This window comes from Bos indicus, chromosome 16 (assembly GCF_029378745.1).
Source record: "Bos indicus isolate NIAB-ARS_2022 breed Sahiwal x Tharparkar chromosome 16, NIAB-ARS_B.indTharparkar_mat_pri_1.0, whole genome shotgun sequence".
In the NCBI taxonomy this organism is placed as follows: Eukaryota; Metazoa; Chordata; class Mammalia; order Artiodactyla; family Bovidae; genus Bos; species Bos indicus.
Window position 1 is genome coordinate 30,263,246 of NC_091775.1, and position 24,628 is coordinate 30,287,873.

Consider the following 24,628-nt stretch of genomic DNA (forward strand, 5'->3'; position numbering starts at 1 on the left):
GAAGAGCCTCTAAAGTCACTGGGCTCTCAGACCAACAGTACAAACAGCAAAGCAAGGCCACAGAAGCTGCTGAGACCACCACTCAGAGAGCCCAGTCCACGTTCCCTGCTAGGAGCTCCCCTCTGCTCTGGTTCTAGACATGGAAGGTGCAGCCCCCTTTGAACAGCTGGTGCCAACGATCACTGCCAGAAGGCTGCTTCCAGGAAAGGGCCCGATTAGAGCTATGGTGTAGCTGCCATTGTGGAACTTTGTCCAGTCCAGGACCCTGAGACCCCTCCTGGTCTATTACATAACCCTGCTCTCTCCGGATTATGGTCGATAAGGCCAAGGTGGACAACCAATCCAAGCTAGGCCAATCAGATTTTCTCTGCAAGGAATCTGCAACTGGGATTAAGATTCCAATTCAACCTGAGTTGGTCTCAGAAAGGAAATCTAAAAATCAGTAGGGGGACAGGGGCAATGAAGTGACCACCCTCTGTGCTTCCCAGTCCACAGGAAGAACAGAACTGCCAGTACCTGAGGCCTGGCTGTCTTCCTGTCTTGGTTTTGTGAAGCATTTCTGTGCCTCCCTCATTCACTTAACTTGCATTGGTGTCTGACACCCACCGCCGAACTGGTGGGTCCTATAACTGTGGTGGGGAATTTCCAGGATCACACCTATCCAGGGGAAGCTCCTTCCTGCAGCTCACCCCATCCACCCCCATCAAGTGCCACCAGCCCCAGAGCTGGGGTTACTCACATGTTTCCAAGGGCAACTTCTCCCAACAGGATCAAGCCTATTGGGTCTCCCTGGGACGTGTGGCAGTAGTTGGCACTCTTGGAGACCATGTCAGCGAAATAGATTCCCTTACCAAACATGTAGCCCGTCTAGAGAGATGGAAAAGGGACAGTTGAAAACCTTCTAATGGGAGCGCTGACTGTGAGCCAGGTGCCAAGAAAACAGCCCTGACAGGTTACTAGCAGCCCCCACAGAGGGCAGAGGCTTGCGCTCAGGAGCAAGTTGTTCAGATCCCAGCTCCACCTGCTGCCTAGGGGCTGTGAGAAGTCACTGGGATCTCTTTGGACCTCACTTTCTTCGCTGAACTGGGGAAAAGAACCCTATGGGGCTGCTGTGAAAATTAAATGAGCTACTAACGGCTTCTTAGACCAGGGTGTGGCACATGTGAACACCCGGTAAACACAGCTATACTTTTTATTCCTTTAAGGGAAAATGGAATTAAGAGACATTAGAGTGTTTGCTGCTGCACGGCACAGTGGACTCTGCCACACTAACAAGTCCGGTCATTAAGCTCCTTGCTTTTTACAACTACAGAACAAGGGGCCTGGCAGACCCTTCTTAAGTTCCTGCCTGTGGGTCACGTCTATAATTGAGCAGCAGACTCTACCAAGGCAGACTGGAGGTCCCCAGCTGGGAGGTGGGAGAGGTAGGTTGAGACTCAGCCTGGCCCGTGGCCAAAGTCTGTGCTCTCTGCCAGTCAACACCCAATTATCATTCACAGCAGGGTCTGCAAAACATTTCACTTCCTCTGTTCCAGAAATTGTGTGCAGCTTGGTAGTAAGGTCAGGAAAGGGCCGTGCGGCAACGCTCACCTTAACCACCATGGTTGTGCCTTCATCTTTAAACAAGGCTGTGTGGTCACAGAGGCACACAGAGGCTTCCCACACAAGTACCCACAGGGCTCAAGTGGAGATGGCTGCAGAGATGGGCAGAGTCCACCCCTCTCCTGTTATGGCTCCCGGGCCAGGCACGTACCACAGGCGCTTCAGGTGGGGCTATCCGGAGACCCTGGGACAGGATGCCCGCGAAGTTGGTGGTCCTGGACCCGTGCCACAGCAGCCTCCGGTTATGCAGCTGCTTAAACGGCTTGTAACGCTGGCTTTCCCCTTCGCGCTCTATCTTGAAGATCTGGTCGGAGTTATTACATAAAGGAGAGAGGTGGAAGGAGCCACAGGTTACTGTGGGGGAACTGGAAGATCCGAAGAGACACAGGAACAGAGCTGAGACATGTGAGGCCTTCTGCAGTACGTAAGGTGTTCCAATCGGGCTGGGATGCACCAACAGACACTCAAGGTCTCGTCCAGTAGGGACCAGCAGCTGAATGCATACTGCGTGCAGCAGAGGCACACCTGAGGCACTTTATTTTGGATCTCTCATAATAGTTCTGATTCCAAAACTAGGCGAGAACTAGGTTTTTGGAATGGTAGGTAGGAAATGTCCTTTAAAACAGAATAAAAAGCCAACCCCAAACCACAAGACTATGGACTTTTGTGTCCCACAAACAACTGTGTCACTTCCTCTGGTTATTTAAAGCAAAGCCAACTGCTCTTTTCTACCCGGCCCAGGTCGGAGGAATGGGCAGGGAAGAGCTGACAGGACACAAAGGGGGCAGAGGGAGGAGAGAGCCTTACGTCGACGACTTCTAAGTCGTACGCGTTGTGTGTGGTCGCGTGAGTGTTCTTCACATACTTCCTAATGATCTCGGCTTCTTCGGAATCTTTGTCCACAACCTAGAAATAAAGCATCCTGGAATCAGAGCAAGGAGAGCCACACAGAGGCAGGGAGAACAACAATAGGCTCGGTTGACGAACAAGTAATACATGGCTCACGTGGAGCCCGGGTGGGAGAGAGCCAGCCTGTGTTCCAGGCCCCCCATCTCCTCGGGCATCACCTGTTTGCATGATCCCAGCCTCCCTCCTGCCTTAGAACCCTATGCTTTGGGCCATCACGAAAGCTAGGAACGTGGGGCTCACTGGGAGCGGGGAACCTCTACAATGAGGAGCTAGCTGGCTCTCAGGTAATAGTCCCCTTAACCATAACTTAAGCAGGAGATCCTGGGTTCAATCCTTGGATCGGGAAGATCCCCTGGAGAAGGGAATGACAATCCACTCTAGTATTCTTGCCTGGAGAATTCCATGGACAGAGGAGCCTGGCGGGCTACAGTTCATGGGGTCACCAAGAGTTGGAAATGATTTTGCTTGCGTGTACTGAACTGAACCATGACTTAAAGCCCCGGGGCCAGGAGACACCCTGCAGCCAAGACCTGCAACCCAAAGCAGTGAGGATACGACAGACTCTAGGGCTTTTGACGACGGTGATGGGTGCTCCATTTGAATCCTCAGGGACAGCACATCGTGGCTCAGAGCAAATGTGCACTAAATAACCATCAGATAATGGAATCTCTGCCTAAATCAATGAGTGTGTGATGGGACTTATATTTTCAGTCTAATCCAAAGTTCAGAGAATGCAGAAATTCTAGTTCTCCTCATTGCTTCTTAATTAAATGGCTTCACAATCATTAACGGAGACATTAACAAACCCCTTCATGAAGAACTAGGCTGTTTGGTATCCTACCGGCATACACCCACACACCACACAAAACATATAGTTTGTCCTAAGGATGGAGCAAAGGCTCTTTTTAGTTATGTAAACACAGGACACCAGGCTGAACAGATCCCAGTGTACTTGAACTTCCTCACACTGCAGGGCAGGACATGGGCTGTGAAATGAGGCACATGTGAGATGTGAGACCAGGCTCAAAGCCAGGGCAAGCCTGTAGCTAAGGCAAAAATTTCTCCGGTTGGCCAAGGCAGGGTGATTTCTGCCCAAGCCTCCAACAGACCCAAGTTCAAGAACTGTGCTCACCAACACAGCCACTCTGACTCCAGAGGACATGCATCTAGGCACCGCAGCTTTATTACGGCTGCCATCAGCGCTTGCCTTCACTTGGAAGCCTGCCTCGCAAACAAGGTGCTTCTTTACAGGTGAAGGCTCTGAGGTTCTCAGAGGACCACAAGCAGAAACACCGAGGAACCTTATCAGGATGGTCAATCCTTGGACCCCAGCAATCTGTTTTAACAAGCTCTCTAGGAGATCCCGATGCATGTTTAAGTTTGGGGACCACTGTTCTTGGGACAGAGGGTCTGATGCTTCAGAAAGGGCAGGCCCTGTTACCTTAATGTCAGTTTTGAGCTTCTCATAGTTGACATCAATGGGGTCCTTGCTGCTGTCATCAGAACCACCCCTGAGTAGACTGTAGGCCACCTCAATGTCCAGCAGGTTGTCTAGCATTTCCACCTTGGCCTGGAGGAAAGGAAAACCTAGAGCTAAGTACAAGGCGAGGGAGAAACTGACCCAGAACCCAGACAATGTCTAACACAGTGACGAGGTCCCTCCCAGGTGTCCAGGGACAGCCTGTTCTCTGTTCACAGGGTACACGCCTAAGGATTTCTGGAATGCTAAGGAGGCTCACTCTCCAGGGCAGAAGAGGCAGCAACCACATGGCTTTGTGTGTGGGGTTTCTCTCCCACACACTGGTGACAGGTGGAGACCTCTCACTGGCTGCCTAATGAAGGAGAAAGGGAAAGCAGAGACAAAGATGCTCCCCCCCTCTCCTATAGTTCTTTTCCCCCAGACTGACGTGGTTCAGCAAGGGCAGGAAAACCCAACTGTTCTACCCATGATCAGGCTCCTGATATGGGGCGATACCCTACTTTGAAATGAGAGCCCAGCGGTGGGCCTGGCCACCGCCCTCGGGGATCACAACACAGAGGGGCAGTGATGAGGGAGTGACACCCAGCCCTGCACAGCCCAGACCAGTGGCTCCTCCTGGGCCGCGGTGCTACCTGCACGCTGTTTGCGTTGTTCAGCAGCGGGGGCTTCTTCATCCCAAAGTCGTGGGGGATCAGGGTGTAGAAGCGGTTGGAGAGATCCAGGATGTGAGAGTCACTGCTGCCCTGGGACAGTGCCTTTGGGGGGAGGGAACAGAGGGAACAGCCTGAGGCACCGCTGAGCTCCCAGCACTTTGCCGGACTCTCTCCTCTGGAAGCCAGGTGCTGCCACCAAGTCTATGTGGCCAGGCCAGGAAACCACCTTCTGCAGCGCCTGTCAGCTGGGCAGCGGCAGGATCCCATCCTCAAACCGGGTGGCTCTGGACACATGGGCTTCCCGTACACGACTTCACGTGTACAGACAGTTGTGCATTTATATACCCATAAACCCCGCACCGCTATGCAAAATACCCACTGGGGCATGTTGATGGTGGGCACACTGGCTGTTGCTACAGAAGTCTTTCAACTTTCTGCGTGTTTGAAAAGATTTCACAACAAACTGTCGGGGACTTCTGTGGTGGTCCAGTGGTTAAGAATCTGCTTTCTAATGGAGGTAACGTGAGTTCAATCCACGTTTGGGGAACTAAGATCCCACATGCCATGGGGCAACTAAGCCCGAGCATCACCAACTACGGTGAAGCCTGTGCACTGCCACAAAGAACCCACAGGTCACAACTAAGACCTGATACAACAACAACAACAAAAAAAAACAACACTCCTTGAGGGGGAGAAAAAAAGACCCTTTGCTATAAAATTCAATCCGGCCACCTAGGCCACTGACCTTCATCTTTAAGGCGGGGGCGGGGTGGGGCGGGCCAGGGCCAGCACAGAAAGGTGAGCCCCTCCCCAGGCCGCACTGCTAGTCAGTGCTCCACGCAGAAGGTGCTCAGTAAACGCACAAAGAAACGGAGGAGCTGGACCCCTAGTCAGTGCACGCTCGGCAGACACCCTCGGTGCCTACAGGAGGGTAAAGGGGCAACGAGTCAGCACCTGAAGCCCTAGGTTGGCTTCTCACGGTGACTCGGGCTTGTCCTCGTTGTAAACCTCTGCCTGTGCTGCAGGCTGCTCTGTGCAACAGGCAAAGGACACCACCCCAGCCCCTCCGCCTGGACATTCTGGAATGGGAAAGAGCTCAGGCTGAGCAGGCTTTCAGGTCTCTGGCATTGGGTAACAAGGAAAGAGGTCAACTGATCAGGACTGGCTGTAACCGGATTTAACCGCTACATTTCAGGGCCTCCTCTCCAGCATCAGCTAAAGTCCCCTGCCCTGGTCCGACTTCAGCGTCCTGTGTGGTTTTCTTCTTTCATGTGCCATCCCCAAACACAAGTGGAACCCTCCAGGGCAGAGGCTGGAAGACACTGGGGACGGGGGACCTTGGGAGATGCTCAGCCAAGTGGACGTGGAATGAACATGAGCAAGAGCAAAGCGATATTTAACTGCGTGATGATGCTACTTGATGATTTCCTAGTAACTGCCAAATAAACTCAGCCTCTCTTAAGGACACACAGAATAAAATCAGAACGTTTTTATGAGGCAGGAGAATGAAACTCCTCATCAGGCATAAAGTGTTTACTTCATATCTGACAACTGAAAACACTGCTAATTCATTAGGATTGTGATCACCTTACTTTGTTTGTCATACTTGATGAACTGAAAACCATCTAAATCAGCAGGAATCAGTATGTCTATTTTCTTAACCTTGAGTAAATGTACTGCTGCATTCCCCACCAGAGGACGACAGGCAGCCCAGGAGATGCCCCTGCCCCCAGCATGGGGCAGCTGGAGGAGAGGCTGGGGTCTTACCTGCTGGACCTCACTGAGGATGGAGTATGCAGCCTGGATCTGCCTTTTGCTCAGCTTCCCCAAGGGCATCTTCTGAAGGTCAATCTGAGGAGACAGGGGGGATTTTTTCCCTTTGAAAGCTGGGCACTGTCCGGCGTGATGATGGGAGAGCCGGACTGAACATCACCCCAGGCCTTCTGGGCTCCAAAAGAAGCAGACACAGTCTGTTTGGCCCTCCTAAGGAGACCTGGTGACCCAATTCCACAGGCTGTGCAGCCCTACCCCCAGTGCAGTGGATGGGAGTCTGTGAGAGAAGACTCTTTGTTCATTTACGGCAGAGATAAGCCAAGCCCCCACCCCTGTACTGGGTTTGAAACAGTCCCACACTTCTGGAAGAAAACACAGCAGGACTCTCATCTAATTCCCAAGTGAGGCCCTCCCTGGGGTCTCAGAGCCAAGGCCATCCCCAGCCAGAAAATAACCATAAAGTGGTGAAAATTATTTTTAAAACGACACGCTCCTGAACACACATACTGACATCAAGCTAACAATGTACCCCTCAAATCAGTCACCCTGAAGGTTAAACATCTGTCCCTACAACAGTGCTGCTCACAACACCCTGGGAACCAGCAGGAAGGCAGGGAGCTGGCTGCAGTGGGAGAAGCATGAACTCTGTGGCCAGGGGTCTGGTCACCAGCTATGGAGCGAGGCACCCACTCCCTATGGGAACGACCTGCCTGAATGCTGGCTAGGCCCCCTCCTCTATCAGCCCCCCACGGGGCCCCCTGCTCTGAATCCTGAGCCGCTGTCTCTAGGGTTGTTTCCAGCAGAACTCCTGAGCTCCTGGCCCCGGGACTGCACTTAGCCCATCTTTGGGGCTAGTGTCTGCGGGGCCTGGAACAAAGATGGAGCTGGACAAGCGCTCAAGAAGTGGAACTGCTATCTGATTAGATGAAATATTAAGAGGATGTGAAAGTGCTCACACCCAACAGGCCCCAGTTAGGGGCCAGTGGTGACAGCCTCTGTGTTCTCAGTACTGCCCATCCGCCCATCCCCGGGAGAGCTGCTTTCTGGGAAGAGTTTAAACAGTTGGAGTGCAGTCCAGGGAAGAGGATGGGTAATGTATTCTGAGCCAAGGACACAGTATAGTAAAAGAGCAGAGTGACCCAAGCATGGACTGTGAGTTGGCTCTAAAGCAATTCTAAAGAGGGAACTCCAGAAGATATACTCCAAGAACAGTGTGACCAGAGTGACAGCAGAGACTCTGAGGGAAGCCCTTCCTGAGCTGGGTAATTCTGGTGCTTGTTTTAAAAAGACCTGGTTTCTCTAACCCACACCCTCAGATGCACAGACACAGCCCACAAGAACAAGGAAAGGGCTCAACCAGCACAAGCCACCTCCACTCGCGACTGTGGGCTGCAGTGGGGAAGGAGGCTTCAAAGCTGGAGCGTGGGCTCTGGACTCAGCGCACACCCTCCCCGGCCCGGCTCGGACTCTGCTCTGGTCTCAGGACTCACCTGCTCCAGGGGAGCACACAGTGCCCCTGGTTACTATGTTTCCTTATCTACCTGGTTACCCCATTTCACGTGCAGTCCATTGGGCTGGGAGTGGGTGCCCCACTCTCCACATGCCCAACCCACTTAGTTCCGTGTCTCTAGGCTGTTTTAGAGTGTATGTGTGCTAAGTTGCTCAGTCATGTCTGACCCTTTGCAACCCCATGGACTATAGCCCATCAGGCTCCACTGTGATGGGGTTCTCCAGGCAAGAATACTGGAGTGGGGTTGCTATGCCTTCCTCCAGGGGATCTTCCCAACCCAGGTCTCCCACATTGCAGGTGGATTCTTTATCGTCTGAGCCACCAGGGAAAGCCCTTTTTAGAGTATAAAACAATATTAAAAAAAAAAAGTCATTTCACATAGAGAGACTGGGTCTGATGACAGCTGAGAAATTCTATGAATCACAGAGAAGCCAGAGTACAGAAAGCCAGAAAGGGTATGTGGAACCTTTCTTTTGAAAGATTCATGAAATGAAGATGCCCCTGCCCACTCTGGTACACCTCTTCTCTAGGCATTCTTGCTGAGCCTGCCCATAAGCTGTTCAAACCTGTCAGACCTCCTAGCAAGAAGCCTGGTTGTATATCTACTTGAACAAGATATCTGCAGAAGCCCTAGCTATCTTCACACCTGTTAGGGGTGTCTAAGTCATGACCCAACACTGTAACAACAGCAGAGCCCCAGCAGTCCTGCCAGGCTGGGCTTAAGACAGGGAGATGCAGGGCTGAGAAAGAGAAGCTGCTAGTGGTCTCTACAACCCAGATTTGTCTTGCTTTCTTTAAGGCTGGCTGGAAGAAGCAGAGAGGAAGCAAGCTCGTGAAGGGGCAGAATGGTCAAGGCTAATCTGCAACGCCTGCACTCTGCTAGTCCCTGCTTCTTTTTCAAAGCGGCTCCAAGCTTAGAGGCAGCAAGAACATTCATCTCCCAGGGGACAAACAGAGAGCACCTGGCCCTGGCTGGTGGTCCCTGCCACTTTTCCAGTCATCACTTCCCCCTCCCCTCCACCCTATGATTGGCTGGTATGAATTTTATCTGATGAAGCAAGTGTCAGAAGCTCTCTGCTGGTCACAGCAGTTCTTTCACTGTAAATGGGCTCCATCTTGGACTTCCATGACAACTCCAAGTGGCCTATTTGGTTGAGCCACAGAAGAACCATGCCCCACACTCCTTTATGGCAACTTCAAGGGAAAAAGTGCAATGGGGACAACATACCATTTATTTCACAACAGGCCAATGATTCTCTGTGAAAGTGTAGGTACCCCAGGCCACAGAACTCCTGTATGTCTCAGGCTGAAGACCAGCCATTGAACTCGTTGCCAACTCAGCACTCCAATCATCCACCCCAGCAAATGCTCATAAATATAACAAAAGTGCAATAACCTCATACTCCACCATGGCTTTCTTCATACTCTCTACATCAAAGATCATCTTAATGAGGTTCTGCACTGGCTTGGGGAGCTTGGACTTGGTGCCAGGGTTTACTGTCAACTTCTTCACCGCCTCTTCATCCTGTAGGGAAAATCAGGAAGAGACCCAATTAAACAACCCAAGCAAAGTTGTGGTAGTGTCATCTGGCAGAGAAAGGATACAGGATGGAGTGCCACCAAAAGGTTAAAAAAAAAAAAAAAAAAAAAAGGCTGCGTGTTCATCAAAAAGGTTTGGCATTAGTTGCCAGGAGGAAGATGTTGAGTATGGACAGGATGAGACTGCCTGTGCGCCCCAGATCCTCTCAGCTGCTCCCGATTCTTATTCCAGACACCACCGAAGCATCCAGTTCTGCACAGGCAGACCTGCAGGCACCCGCACGGCCTCCCACGCTGTTGTTGCTGGTGCCCTGTGCCTGGGAACCTGCCCAGTGCCCATTCATGCCCAACGTGGAACTGCTGGCACCTATGAGGGCAAACCTTAAACCCAAGGCACACTGGACTGATGGACAAATTCTGCCTCCTTTCTTCTCTTACACTGCCTCACCCAAGGCTGAATTCACACAGCCTTCTCTATAGTGCCAAAGGATCAAGCAACCAGTCCCACTTCCTGTCAGGCAGCTTGACAGCGTTAGAGCACATACGAGCATCATCCCTACCCCTCACCCCTGCTCCCTGGGATTGCTCTTCCTAATATACTAACAACACAAGACTTATAACTCCAGCCAGCTGGGGATCCCAGGCTGAGCCAAGACCCTGACTGAATGAGGGTAACTGGTGTTGGGCTTTGCTCCTGGAATCTGCTTGGCTTAATGAAGCTGCAGAGAAGAACCCGTGTGCTAGTGCTCAGGGTGCTGCTGTCAGTGTCACAGTGGATCTACTCTCAATGCTGAAACACACGTCTTTGCATGCATTCTTATCTTCCAGCTGTAACTTTACTTGAAGGCAAACTATTAATATGTTAAAAAGCCTTATTTATATGCATATACTGTAACCAGGAACTCTTAAGGATAGTAAACAAAAAGGCATACAAATATGTACATCAGCATCATTATAGCGAATATCTAAAAATAATCTAAACATCTAACTGGGGGATGGGAGAGTGTTGTTTGGTAAATTACAAACTACAGCCACCCACGAGACCTGGGTTTTGATCTCTGTGTCAGGAAGATCCCCTGGAGGACAGCATGGCAACCCACTCCAGTATTCTTGCCTGGAGAATCCCATGGACAGAGGAGCCTGGTGGGCTAAAGTCCATGGGGTTGCAAAGAGTTGGACATGACTGAGCAACTAACACTATTATTACTACCAGAGGATGGAATTCTATACAGACTTTAGAAATGATGCTCTAGTTCAGTACCATTTAACAGAGTAGCCCCTGGTTCTGACATGTGGTCATTCTGGATTGAGATATGTTTTAAGAGCTAGAAAAACATCAGCTATCAAAGACTGAGTTTAAAAAAAAAAAAAAAGGAAAGCTATTTCGATATCAACATATCAAAATGATAATATTTTGGACATACTGGGTTAACTAGTATTAATGTCACTCTTCTTACTTCATAAAATGTAGCCACTAGAATATTTAAAATTGCATAAGTGGCTGCATCTCTCTGTTGGACAGCACCGCTCTAGAGGACACGGGGAAATACTCCTAGAACATTAAGGCAAAACGTGGGTGGTAGCAACACAGTGCGTAAGGAAAGACTCCAGGGCTACGGTGGCTAAAAGTACCTGTCAACTGAAAAGAAGAATATACAGACATATACCTTGAGCTTAACTTTTCTGTACCTTTGTACACCTCAGGTGCCAGCCACCCTTCCTTGCAGTTGAAAATGTGCATATAATTTACATAGTTTCTCTCTATCCTCTGCACATCCGTGGATTCAACCACCATGGATTGTATGGAACTGCAGTATTTACAATGAAAAAATTCCACATGTAAGTGGACCCATGTAATTCAAACTTGTGTTGTTCAACTGTACATCTTTTTGAAATGCAAAAAATAAACTCAGTAGGGAGCACTGCTGAGTTAGACCAAGTATGTCCAACACTCAAGTCCAAGTTCTCTACCCCAACATTATATAAGAGTTAATTTCTGTTTTTAATGGTAAAGTTCATGACACTCTATAAACTAGAGAACTTACAGTTTACAAATTCGTCAAATCCCCCTTTGACACATTAGACCTCAAAGATTCGAGTTAAAACCTGTACCACTGCAGTAAATCTCTTTCCCTCTGCATAATAAATGTGCACCACCCCTCATTATAAAAGCAACAGGTTTTCATATAGAAACAATGTAAGAATTTTGTCAAAAACAAATGGCCTCAATAGTATCAGTCAAGAGACACTGGAAGGTTGCCTGGTAATATAAAGGGAGACGATCAAGCTACAAATAAAAATAATGGGAAATTATCAGGAAATAATTTAGGACTAAAAACTGTGACCCAGTGTAGTCACTATAATTCTATCTTGATGATAAAGCAAGTCGCATGACCTTCAGATAAGCAACCTCTATGAACTCCTCCCTCCTTGTGTTTAGGGAGCAATTCCAAAGACTGCTCCTTTGTGAGTCTTGAAAATGCTCACACTGTTTTTATAAGCTTCACCTCACACTTCATGGAGTAGATTTTATTCATGAAAGGGCATGGATTTTATTAAATGCTTTTTCTGTGTTCATTAGGATGACTGTGTGGCTTCTATCCTTTATTCTACTCATGTTACATTACACTGATTTGATTTTTGCATGTTGAACCAACCTTGCATTCCTGGGATAAATCCTACTCAGTCATAGTGTCTAAATCCCCATGTGCTGCTAGATTCGGTTTGTTAGTATTTTGTCGAAGGTTCTGCATTTATATTCATAACTATGTTGGTCTGTAGTTTTCCTGTAATGTCTTTATCCATCTGTGCTTATCAGGATAATACTGGCCTTGTATAATGAGTTGAAAAGTGTTCCTTCCTCTTCTGTTTTTTGGAAGAGTTTACGAAGGACCAGTATCGATTCTTTAAATATCTGGTGGAATTCATCAATGATGTCATCTGACTCATGGCAGGTTTTTAAAAGAAAATCTTTTACTAGCACTAGCAAGTGTCAGAGCATGATTACCTGGCCATAGTCAATCTCCAGAGGGTAGAACTTTTTGGGATGCTTCGTAAAGTTTTTAGAGTGCCAGGCGTTTCCGGTTTTCTCTTCATATAATTTCATAAAATGCTCAATGGCATCCTCCTTGGATGGCATCTGCTCCAGTTTGTTACTACCAATCACCGTGCCCACACGGCCCCAGGACCTGAATATCCAGTACCTGTGGGAAGAGAAGAAGAGCATCAGATACAATTTTGCGGGTCAGCCGGTCGTATTTCAGGATGAGCTTCCTCTCACTGCTATTTCCCTTGAGGGAGAAAAGAGTTGTAAACACCCCAAAATGATGATAACTGACAAAGAGGAACAAAAGGAACCAGTATTAAACAACTTTTATTTTAATTTCTATTAAAACTGAGAGTTGTTAAGTTTAAAGTAATTAAAAAATGCCCTTCCATATCATACTGGCAAGTGAGCTAAAAAAGTACCAAAGAACAGTTTAACCTTGGATCTGGCAGCTGAACTTGAGGAGTAAATCCTGAGGCCTTTACATGGTGGTGGTGGTGGTTTAGTCACTAAGTCATGTCCGACTCTTGCAACCCGATAGACTGTAGCTAGCCAGGCTCCTCTGCCCGTGGGATTCTCCAGGCAAGAATACTGGAGTGGGTTGCCATTTCCTTCTCCAGAGGCCTTTACATAAAAACATCCAATTCCTTTTCCCAAATAAACACAGCAAGTATTACCTGGAAGTTATGGATTAACAACAGGTACTAAAAAGAATGAAGAACCTTTGGCTCAGATCAGAGGCTGAGATACAATGAAATGGGAGGGGGCAGGAGAGTGGTCCCAGGGTCAGCCACCTACAGACCTAGGCTAATATCCTCAGTTTCTCCATCTCAAGCTAGAGCTAAGTCCCAGGTACTCTAGGGGCAGGGCTGCCTATCTTTGGGGGAGTGCATTTTTCTTAGTGAAAATCATGCAGAAGTTAAACCTCACACCACAGTAAGTACAGATATAGCAGTAAAATCAGAAAAGCTGGTGCTTCCTGCTGGTTTTCTGGGCTACTGCCCAGAGGCATATAAGTTCCTTCTCTGTTTTTTTTTTCCCCCCTCTAGAAATGTTTTCAAGATACCACATGGACCTAACTTGAAAAAAATCTTCTAACAGCCCATAATGCCATTTCCCTATAAAAACCAATAAATCAAGGCCACCAGGATAAGCCACCCATTTGAAATCACCAGTATAACTTCTTGTGTGTTGGTAGTAGACAGTTCTGTTCTCATCGCCTGCAGTTTATGAACTACAGTACTCTTGTGTTTTTACAAAAACCCTACTCCTCCTCCTGCACTCCGATACACAGCTAGCTTCTGGAAGGTTATGTTTTACAAGCAAGAAACCCTATCTTCAAATCTCCAACAAGAGTCAGCAGTAAACTAAACGACGTAGGATTTTATTTCTTTACAAACTTTGAATAGCCACACAGATGTTAAGTGCCCTTGTAAGGTCACCTTTGAGGTTCGCATTTTAAAACCTTGTTTCATTCATATGGACAGACTTGGCAGTCTTTTAATTTTTGGTGTGCTGTGCGGCATGTGGGATCTTAGTTCCTCAGATCAGGGATTGAACCTACACCCCCTGCACTGGAAGCATGGAGTCTTAATGACTGGACCACCAGGGAAGTCCCCGAGGTTCACATTTTAAATGACAGGTTTGTGAGAAGCTGAAGAAATGGGAAGGGCCTGAGCCTGCCAGTGCCTACAACTGGCAGCTGCAGAGATTTGCCAGGTGCTGACATTCTCTCAGGGGTCTGCCTTTCAACGAGTAAAGCTCTTTGAATCTCTTGGACTTTAACGGGTAAACTGTTTCCACTTACTAAAAAGAAAAGATCAAGTTCAAAATACAAAGTGCTTTTCTGCCGCCATTAGGGTTTAGCAAGAGTTCCTTTCACACACCTCTCCCGCTTACATGTAGCTCCCATTCCACAGCGGCTGTAACAAGAGCAAGAGCCCATCCGCTCGTTGGAAGACCACTCCGATTAGATAAGTATGGGCAGTCAAGCCAGCCCTGTCTCTCAGCACGCCAGGACCAGCTCTTACCTGGCTCCATTACATTGAAAAAAAAAAAAAAGAAGCCATCCTAAACACCTTTGGTAACCCAGGAGCCTGATGTGACACAGATGACTGAGGACAGCAAGGCTGTCCAGGGGCCACGGCCTCTTCCCTCCTTCACTGAAGACATCACCGCACACCTATGATCCTCAAGAGGCGGCTGGTCCCCAGGTGCACGGACAGCCCAGCTCCGAGGGGCCCTGCTCTCGGAAGCGCGCTCCTCTGGACACTTCCCCGCCCCCTGGCGCACCTGCTCTCTTTGTCATCCTCCAGGAGCTGCAGCTTGTAATAGGAGTTGGTCCCTTTGACGATGTCCACAAGCCCGAGGGTGGCGCTGAAGACCTTCCCGCCTTTCTCGAGGACGTGTGCATTGTGTTCCAGACCTGTCAGGACAGAGCTCCTGAGAGTCTGCCCCCATGGTAGGGGGAGGGAGGGGACCCTTCTGGTTCCCCAGGACCAGGGAACCTGGCAGCCCACTCTGTTCACTCCCATTTCCTCACCTGAATCAGGGTCGACAGCTGCTCCTCCTTTAAGAGTTAATTTCATCCTCTTTTCAGATTTGTTGGTACCTTGGAAGGAAACAGAGAAATGCAAACATTAAAAATAAACCAGGAAGGGGAAGGTGGCAGGCAGGGCAGGTGAGTCATCTTCGCCTGTATCAGAGTCAACAGGGGATGTGTGTGTTGCCTCTCACCACCTGAAGTTGCTGCCATTCTGTGTCAAGGGAAAACGAACTGACAAAGCTGGTGTGGGCAGCACTCATCAGACCACTGGGGCACAAAGGGAGAGGCTCTGCACGGGTGGACTCGATGGGGCCACTCAGGGCCTCACCTTCCTCCTTGACGGGACCCTTGCTCTTCTTGGAGGGCGCGGCCCCCGACTTCCCCTTTGGGGCCACTGCTTCAACAGGCTCCACCTTCACCTCGGCTCCCCAGGGGGACAAGAGGTGGGTGGAGAGCAACTCCTGAAGGCTCTTGGTGGAGGCGGAGATGTCTTGGAGGAAGTCCTCAGACACGACACGGATGTTGGCTTCTTTTACTTCCTCCATCTTTTTATTCATCTTGTCCACCTCCTCTGTTCCAATTGGAAGGAACAAAAAGCAAAATCTCAGATTACTCCAGAGTCGTTACTCGCTTAGTACTTTCCTCCCCACTCAGTTTTCTTTTCCTTCAAAATCTAGCACTCAGGAACTTCGCTCACTTCGACAACTGTCTGCCACTAGCAACAAGCCTCCTTTTCTAAGGTGTGATGAATGAGAGCTGCTTTCTCCAAACCATTCTACAGAACCAGATGTCAACAAGCATTTCACACAGAAGGCGAGTCAGGTTTGTATGGGAAAAGTGGTGTAGTACTTTCTGCTCTTGGAGACTTAAGATGGTCATTGGTGTAATAAGTCTGCAAAAAAATCTGTGTACCCTCTGAACTCTGCATTTCAAGCCTGCTTAAGCTGTGAACGTTTGTTCTAGTGGAAAATCTACCAACATCTTGTGAACAGTGCTAAGTGACAACAGTGGGCTGGTCTTCAGATAAGCGAGCACAGACCACAGCAGGGAGCAAGGCCAAGTTATGAGAGCCCATGCCCCTTCCCAGAGAACCTGAACCACGCCCGCAGTAAGAGACATACTTCTAGGGTCCCTGTGTGTGTCGGACACTGGGCCCAACACAATCAGGAGAGACAGACAGGGTCCCCCTGGTTCTCGGGCCAGTGAGACTTACTTTTGGTGCTGATACACAGGGAGGCCTTGTTGGCCGTCCCTGTCAATTTCCCCCCGAGTTTCTCAATCGTGGCCTTCACTTCATCCTTGTTCTGGGAGAGTTTCCCGAGAGTCAGGATCTTCATGTTGGATAATGGCTTGTCTGGAATGGAAAACAGGATCATGAGACAGGGCTGCTGCCTGTGGTGGGGAAGAGCAGAAAACGAGGCAGTAGTTCCCAGGGAAAAGTCAGCCAGGTTGCAAGGCCCCTGAACGGCCTCAGCACCCTCTCTGACCAGGGAGAAATGGGTCTCCTTAGGGAAAAGGCCATGTAAACAGCAAAGAGCTAGAGTACCAGGAAAGCAGAGGACAGCAAACCACACCGTCCTCGGCACAAAAAGGGCCAGCTGGGCATGAGCCATGCACTGACACCGTTCTACAATTAGGCCATGAGCAGGGATGTCTGGGGGCGTCTGGGTCTGCACCACAGACAAGGAAGGGCCAGGGGTCTGGGCAGGGGTGGGCAGCCGGAGTCATCATATTAACTTGCAATTCCTTCTGTTATTTTTTCCCCCCATTCCACAACTAAAAACAAACTACAATTCTCACAGGATACTTATTAATCAACCCCATTAAAAAAATCAGTCTTATCCACCACTGGAAGCTCTGGTCAGCAGGACCACACTGAGTTGAGATGGATTCAGGCACCAAGAACCTTGGCATTTCAGGTGTTCAGCACTAACCCCAGGCCAGGAAGACCTGGATTAGGTGTGTGCCTTCTATTTGTTGCAAATGGAGACGTATAGAGCTAGTGACACATTTCCACAAGTGATGCAGTGGAATCCTTTAAGCCATCCCTGTGAGAGTCCCTTGGATCACAAGATCAACCTAGTCAGTCCTAAAAGAAATCAGTCCTGAATATTTATTGGAAGCTGAAGCTGAAGCTCTAATCCTTTGGCTACCGGATGTAAAGAACTGACTCACTGGAAAATACCCTGATGCTGGGAAAGATTGAAGGCAGGAACATAAGGGGACAACAGAGGATGAGACGGTTGGATGGCATCAATGACTCAATGCACATGAGTTTAAGCAAGCTCTGGCAGTTGGTGAGGACAGGGAAACCTGGCGTGCTGCAGTCCATGGGGTCACAAGTAGTTGGACACAGCTGAGCGACTAAACTGAACTGTGAGGGGGGAAACAACCAGGGACACCCACAGGGTTTAACTGAAAGCTGGCTGAGGTCTCCAGAGCAAACAGAACCACTGAGCTGTGAACTGCAAGTGAGGGGAAAGCAGAGGGGACCCTCAGCGCAGGGCCCGGATGCCAACCCCAGCCAGCCCACCTGCAAACAGCAGGGTGACTCGGGATGACCACACAACCTCTCCCCAGGGGATGGAGGGAGGGCACTGGTGGGCTGACATTCACAGATGAATCCTCATCCTCCACCTGCCACATGGTGGCCACAACTAAGCCACATATCTGAGTAAACAAAGACAGCAGCCCCTTTCTGCCAGGAAAACAGACTGATCTCACTGTCTTTGCTGGTGTGGAATACCTTTCACGTCGATCACAGTACATACAGCGGGTCTCTGAGGGGACAGAGCCCGTGTCACATTAGGCTCGGGATGAATGGTGGGGTGGAGGGGGGGGCGCTGCCCAGAGGCGGAAAGGGGAGACCTGGACTGCCTCTGACCAGCAGTGCAGACTCAGGCAGGCAGGACAACGCCCCCACAGGCAACCGTCTCCCTGATCCTTCTCAGAAGCCCCTCCCCAGCCTTCCTCCTCCTGCTGGCGGTGGGGTGGGGAGAACAAGGGCAGGGTTTCCCCGTGGGATCAGCCAACAGGAGAAGAACCCAGCCGGATTCCCCTCTCCCCGCTAAGCTCAGGACCCCAGCCCTCCCTACCCAGGCTGGGCCCGGAGCTGTACCTGGGGGGCCAGAGTGCACAGCGGCAGGCGCTGAAGCTGCAGAGGGTGGGGCTGCTGCCCCCACCGGGGTGCTGCTCTCTGGGGGGAATATACGGTCCTGCTTTTTGATCTTCAGTTTCTTGAAGTAAGAGATTTCTCGGAATTCCTAAAGAACGTAAGTTATAGTTAAATCAGTTCTCCCACGAAATAACCAACTGACAGAGCAAAGAATTTGAGAATCTTTCTCTTCTTACAATAAAGAATAACAAAATAGGAAGACTGGAGGCTTTTGGTATGAAATACTGTTGATATAGTACTTATGACTAGTGCTTCTACATTTATAATAGAGCTGGTACTGTGACGCTTTAATAAGAAAAATATTTTCTTTAAAAAGAAAAAAGGAAAAAACCTGTTGATTATCTGGTCAGGGGACCTCTGCTGGAACCTGATTACAACCCTCACTCTCGAGTTGCAATCCTAAGGGTCGAGAGGCGTTGTCCTGGGGTCATATGTCCTTTCCATGACCAAAAGCCCCTCAGACTCTCCACATCCCTGGAGAGAGGTTATTACCTAGAAGGAAATCAAGGCAATTCTCTTCCCTTCCTAGAAGAAGCGGCCATGGATGCAGGTGGCCCGACACCGGTCAGTGTCCAGCACAGTCCACCTGCACCCCAGGTGTCACCATGGGCTCTGCTCTAAGTGGTCACACAGTAAGCATCACATGCACGAGGCTCAGGGCTACCAGCTCCCTACTCTCCTAAGTATTCATCCCACCAACAAAGAGTCCTTCCCCACTAGAGCACATGGACCTCTGCTCAGTGTTACGTGGCAGCCTGGATGGGAGGGGGTCTGGGGTAGAACGGATATGTACATATGTATGGCTGAGTCCCTTCACTGTTTATTAACGTTGTTAACCGGCTATGCTCCAATACAAAATAAAAAGTTAAAAAAAGAAACAGTCCTTTCCTGCTGGATCCATGGTTAATGACCACCCAGTGGAGAAGACATATGCTGGGCATCTAACATGTGCCACACGTCACAGTGGGTTTAAGAGAGTTTTGGCCTTTGAGAAACAAGTTCAGCCTTGACTGAGAGTCAGATGTAAGGAGGCAACTTCCAGATAGGAGCTGGCTTCTAAACCAGAGGCGTGCTAAAGTGATGCCAACGCTGGGAGGGCTCCTCAGAGGCAGGGACCTGCTCAGCTGGCTGCAAGCTGGAAAGCAGGCAGTTAGGTAAATGCACCGGACGGGTATTGTGATGTACTGGGAACACACAACTGCAGCTGGTTCCCCACTGTGGAGTGCGTGATCAAAGAGACACAGATGAGGACGGACTGGGGAAGGGGTGAGACGGAGGTGGAGAGAACGTGCGTCAAGTGGTGAGAGCAGGATGTGAGGAGGAATAAAAGAGCCAAGAGAGGGGCTGCAGACGGCAGCTGGAGTCAGACCACGGAGGGCTTTGGGAAAGGGGGTCAAGCCAAGGAGATGCCCTTGATTCTGGGATCCAAGCCCCTGGTGGCCGCAGTCCCTACACAGGGCCTGTAAGTCCATGAGTTTGCCTGGGCAGCAAGCACTGCTGACCTGACAAAATGTCTTGCACATCCAGGTATCCTTTTACAACAACCTTTAAAAAACTACACATAGATGCAGTGCAACTGGCATATCAAGCACAAAATAGTTCACGTAACAATCTTATTTTTTCCCCAACCTATGGTAGCTCAGACGGTAAAGCATCTGCCTACAATGCAGAAGACCTGGGTTCAATCCCTAGGTCGGGAAGATCCTCTGGAGGACGAAATGGCAAACTCACTCCAGTACTCTTGCCTGGAAAATCCCACGGACAGAGGAGCGTGGTAGGCTACAGTCCATGGGGTCGCAAAGAGTCGGACACGATTAAGCAACATCACTCACTCAAGATACTGAAAGGGATACGAATACCACAAATGGGCTCATAACATTGGCATTCTCAGAAGAACTGGGAAAATATTTCTACAATAAACGGGGAATCACTTTGAGGTTTTAAGGGTGGGGCAGCGACAAAGTCAGATTTGTTTCAGAGCAGCTGCACAAGAGGTATTCAATAATTACGGTAGGGGACAGAGAAGGCAGGAAAAGAATGAGTGCAAAAGGGGAAAACGTGGGAAAGCGGCGATCAGCCCCGATGCAGGTGACAGTTACATATGCTGCTGGTCCAAATGCTCCCCCCAGGAGAAGACACAGGCAGTGAGGCAACCTGACAGACACCAACCCCAAAGCCCAGTGAGCGGCAGGGCCACGACCGTCCCCGGTGGTGCTGAGTCCTTCCAGCAGCCCGCCCCCTGACACTGCTGGCTCCCCAGCAGCACAGCTCCTAACAAGGTGCCCCAACTGAGGCTTTTTGCATTCTGAGAACTCAGCAGAGAGAAGGTGACAGGGGACACGTGAACCCTGGGTCCTACTCCTCCTCCAGCACCTAGGCAAAGAAATGTCCTTGAGAAGCACCCTCCTGTGGTAAAGGCAGGAATCGCCACTGGTTCACCGCTGTGTCCCTTGTGCCCAGAACAGTGCCTGGCAGAGGGGAGGCACTTGAGAAACAGAAATTAAAAATGACTCAGTCTCCACATTTTACACCAGCTGGACAAACCCGTGCTCCGGCTGGAAGTGCATTGGTTCTCCATCTGTGTAGTTTGCAAATGTACAGAACCAGTGACATAATTTCATATTCTGATTATGAGGAAGGCCCCAATGTAAAGAGGTCTGAGACACTCTACTCTGCAGTCATGGTGGCCCTGAGTGTGGACAAGCATGGGAGGTGGGACCAGGTTTTTCTGTAAACGGATCCCAGGATTGCTCCTACCTCCCACCTCACTTACCTTTGGGGTCACCCACTCCTTCCGGTTGGGCGTCTGTGTCTTGACCATACACTTGGTCCAGGCAGTCACATCCCCGGTACAGTAATAGGCGTCGCCCTTGAAGACCAGCTGGCCCGAGCATTCCTCGCAGGGAAGGAGGGCGCCAAACACCATACCGTCGGCCACTCGGTCCAAGATCTGAAGCCAGTGAAGAAAACACATCAGGGAGGAAAGGCGGGGGGCCTTCAGAGGACATTTGCCAATGTGGGATGAAGAATCTGCACAGACTTCACTTGCTAAAAAAGGGAGTGCCCTGAGGCTCCCTAACATTCCCCAGGGGAGGTGGATCATGGTTGGAGCTTGGATCTTATGTCCACGCATGAAGTGTTCCTGCAGCTACCCCTTCCCTCGGTGACTGAGAAATAGAGCGAGAGCCCAGAGAATCCACTGCTTCTGAGTGCACCGGAGTGACGGCAGGGCCTGCTGGGGAAACAGCCCTCGTGGCCCCCGGGGAGTCCAGGAGGAAGGCAGCAGAGAGAGCTCCTCGGGCCCAAGGGTGTGGCATGAACACACGAGGCAGACGTGCGGCCCACCTCAGTGCTTGAGCGCCTGCCCCTTCCTGCCCCGCAAATGGCGACCTTGATGGCGATGACCATGCAACACGACTGTGGAATGTCGCTCCCAATTAATACCGGCAGGTGTTCAACCGGAGGGCCTCCCACACTCCACCGGGACAGTCACCGCACACGGCCTGGCCGCCTGGCTCGCGGCTCCCGTAACACAAGGGCAGCTCACCGCCGACTCCCCGGAGGGCACTTCCTGCTTGTTGAAGATGAGCAGTTCTTTCAGGTCGTTCGTAGAGCACGCTTTCTTTAGCTCGTCCTTGACATTCCAGATCAGGTCGTTCTGGGCCTGCGCACAACAGCCAGCAGCTGAGAGATTGGCTCTTTTCAGAGAAAGAAGCCCAACCAGAGGAAGGTTCCACCCTGGCCCTGCTTTGGCTCCCATCATAGCCCTGCTTCACAACCCTGCACTGAGCGGAGCTGCCGCATCCCCAGGACCCTGCTCCTAGCACGGGGCGCCGTGTCTTGAGTCGGCCTGGGGTTTGGGCACTTGGGCACCTGAGTCCCTGGAACCAGCCCCTCAGAGACAAATCCCAGGACACGCACGCAAGAAGGCACCGGGTTTATCTGTCCCAACACCCAGCACCGAAGGGAGGAGGGTCGGCTCCCCAACTACCTGCGAGCGAGCAGGGACAAGCCCCAAACACTCCGACTGCCTCAACTGTGCATTATGCTCACTATTGTGAACAGACTTCAGGTCTTCTGAAAACAGAACTGTAAATCTCTGTGGTAACATTTATGCAGTGCTTACTCTTTGTGGGCACTTTTCCCGTCACTGCACTCATTCTCACATGTGCTTTGCTTAGAAAGGCAGTGGCCTCCCCACAGCAGAGTCAGGGCAGGGGAACACTTCCTCCTGCTTTAGGGGACTGCGCGGGTCATGCCCTGAGACCCCCACCTCTGCAAGACAGATGAAAATGCCAGCTCTCTCAGCACTGGGTGAGAAGGGCTTTAACGTGACAAAGCTGCATCATACACACTGCTTCCCCTGCCCCACCTCCGTAAGGGCCTCTCAGTAATAGTGACCCCTGGAACTTCCCTGGTGGTACAGTGGCTAACAATCTGTGCCTCCACTGCAAGGGGCATGGGTTCGAGGCCTGGTTGGGGAGCTGAGATCCCACATGCTGCACGGTGTGGTCCAAAAACAAAGTGAAAATGAATTTAGTATGCATCATTTTTTAAAAATAAAATATGCAATTTAAAAAATCCACCCCTGCAGGACCACGTGGTGAGCCTTGGAATGAGAGAGCATAACGAACGAGGGAGGACAAGGAAGAAGTCTAAGGGCGCAAGGTGAGATGGGAGCAGCAGAAGGATGAGGTCACCTACGTGACCAAGGACGGGAGGCCAGCACAAACGGATGTGCCGGGCTGGGGAGCGTGTGGAGCACGGAAGGAAGAACACCAAACCCACTGTAGCGGCCCTGCAGCCAGGGCTGGCACAAAGCAGACACGTTTTAAAATGCAGGACAACCCACACCGAATCTGTGATTCGTGTTAAGCATGGAAATCACACCCCCAAGAAGAGACCGACGGCCCCCTCCTAGTTTCCCAAACACACACTCGCCATTTTCTGGTTAATAATTCTTACTTTGCTTCGACAACGTTTACCAACACGGTGACGAATGTCTCTGTTCAATGACCACCGATCTAACGGGCAGTTTTCTCCTTTTACTATATGCCTTCTATTTTTTTCTTCCCCAAGAAGAGATTTTCATAAAAAGAAAATTGAATTTTATCTCTTTCAGCCATTCTCTGTGCCAAGAACCTTCGGCATCCTTGAATTCAATACCCAGTTTCCAGTGTGCTCCAGGTCTGGGATGCGGTGATGCACTGTATGGCTGAGGTGTGACACGCCCAGCCCAGCACGAGGCTGCTGAGTGGGAAGTGACAGCTCGGCTCCCACCAGCCTGGCCACTGGTCTGACGCTGAGAGCCCACTGTGGATGCCTTCGCGTTGCTTTGGGAGGAGGGAAGAAAGCCTGGGGGGAAAGCCAGGCTACTGAACAACAACTATCGATTTGGGAATTTTAAAAGCTCTTATAAAGCAGGATACCCGCACCTCCTTTAACTTTCTCCCCAGAATGAGGAAGAGAATTAGACTGAATGGCCAGAGGAGACACACAGCTCAGGACTCACCTTAAGGGCCTTTTCAAGTTTAATCTCCTTGTCTTTTTCTTTTTTAGATTTCTTCTTGGTCACTTCATCTATTCCATCCACCTCATCACCTTTTCTCTTTCTGAAAGAGACAAAGGATGTGAGAGAAAGAACCAGAACCACTGAAACCCTGAAAGCCAATGCCTCGGGTGACACAGCATCCTCACACCACTCTAATTCGGCCCGGTCAGGCGCTGCCCATTCAGGAGCTCGCCGTCTGCTCAGGTCTGCAGCTGCCACTTCATGACACTCCACTGTGAGGACGGGCCAGCGGTCGCTCCAGAGCCTTGGAACAACCTGGCGCAGCACCTAGGGCTTAGGCCCCATCTGACATCAAAATGCCACCCATCGCCTGGCATAGACCAGGCCTGGAAGGTTCTGGCAGGGACTATGCTACAGGTTAAGGCCACGGCTGAGGGCAGGGACCGCAGAAGACAAAGCACCAGTGTCAGGCACTGAGTCTTTCAAGCTAAGACACAGGGCTGCTCCTGAGGCCAAGAGGCTATTCTCAAATGCGGGAGGCCGAGCTATCATTTCAAGCCCAACAAGAAGCAGTAGTCTAGGCGCGGCCAGCCGGTCTGCCTCAGCCAGGTCAGCAAACAGTGCTGACCAAGGAGCATCACCCCTGACTTGAGAGAGGGCACTGAGGGTCATCAGTAGCCCCTAGAAACAGGGGAGGCCAGCCATGGTGGTTAATGCTTTCAGCTGTCACGCTGGCTTGAGATCGAACCCCTGGATTTCCCCTCATTCATTAAAGTGGGGAAAAGAATACCCTCTGCCTTGTAGGATCATGGTGATGGTTAAATGAATTATCCTGTAAAAGGCTTAGCATAGCGCCCAGCACACCAGAATGCTCAACCCATTCT

At 50.3% G+C, this 24,628-nt stretch overlaps 1 protein-coding gene across 2 annotated transcripts in view; it reads right to left on the minus strand.

Moving 5' to 3' along the window:
- Positions 1–24,628, minus strand: part of PARP1 (poly(ADP-ribose) polymerase 1) — a 41,457-nt gene that overhangs the window by 1,583 nt on the left and 15,246 nt on the right. For both annotated transcript variants that reach the window (XM_019976546.2, XM_019976545.2), the window contains exons 5-20: positions 23,745–23,844; positions 21,780–21,896; positions 21,006–21,182; positions 18,176–18,320; positions 16,271–16,411; positions 15,386–15,628; positions 15,055–15,123; positions 14,805–14,937; positions 12,474–12,669; positions 9,324–9,452; positions 6,412–6,495; positions 4,624–4,746; positions 3,953–4,081; positions 2,410–2,508; positions 1,754–1,906; positions 740–867 (exon numbers count right to left, since the gene is read on the minus strand). In XM_019976546.2, the coding sequence (XP_019832105.2) occupies positions 740–867; positions 1,754–1,906; positions 2,410–2,508; positions 3,953–4,081; positions 4,624–4,746; positions 6,412–6,495; positions 9,324–9,452; positions 12,474–12,669; positions 14,805–14,937; positions 15,055–15,123; positions 15,386–15,628; positions 16,271–16,411; positions 18,176–18,320; positions 21,006–21,182; positions 21,780–21,896; positions 23,745–23,844 (2,166 nt within the window). The remainder of the gene's footprint in view (positions 1–739; positions 868–1,753; positions 1,907–2,409; positions 2,509–3,952; positions 4,082–4,623; positions 4,747–6,411; positions 6,496–9,323; positions 9,453–12,473; positions 12,670–14,804; positions 14,938–15,054; positions 15,124–15,385; positions 15,629–16,270; positions 16,412–18,175; positions 18,321–21,005; positions 21,183–21,779; positions 21,897–23,744; positions 23,845–24,628) is intronic.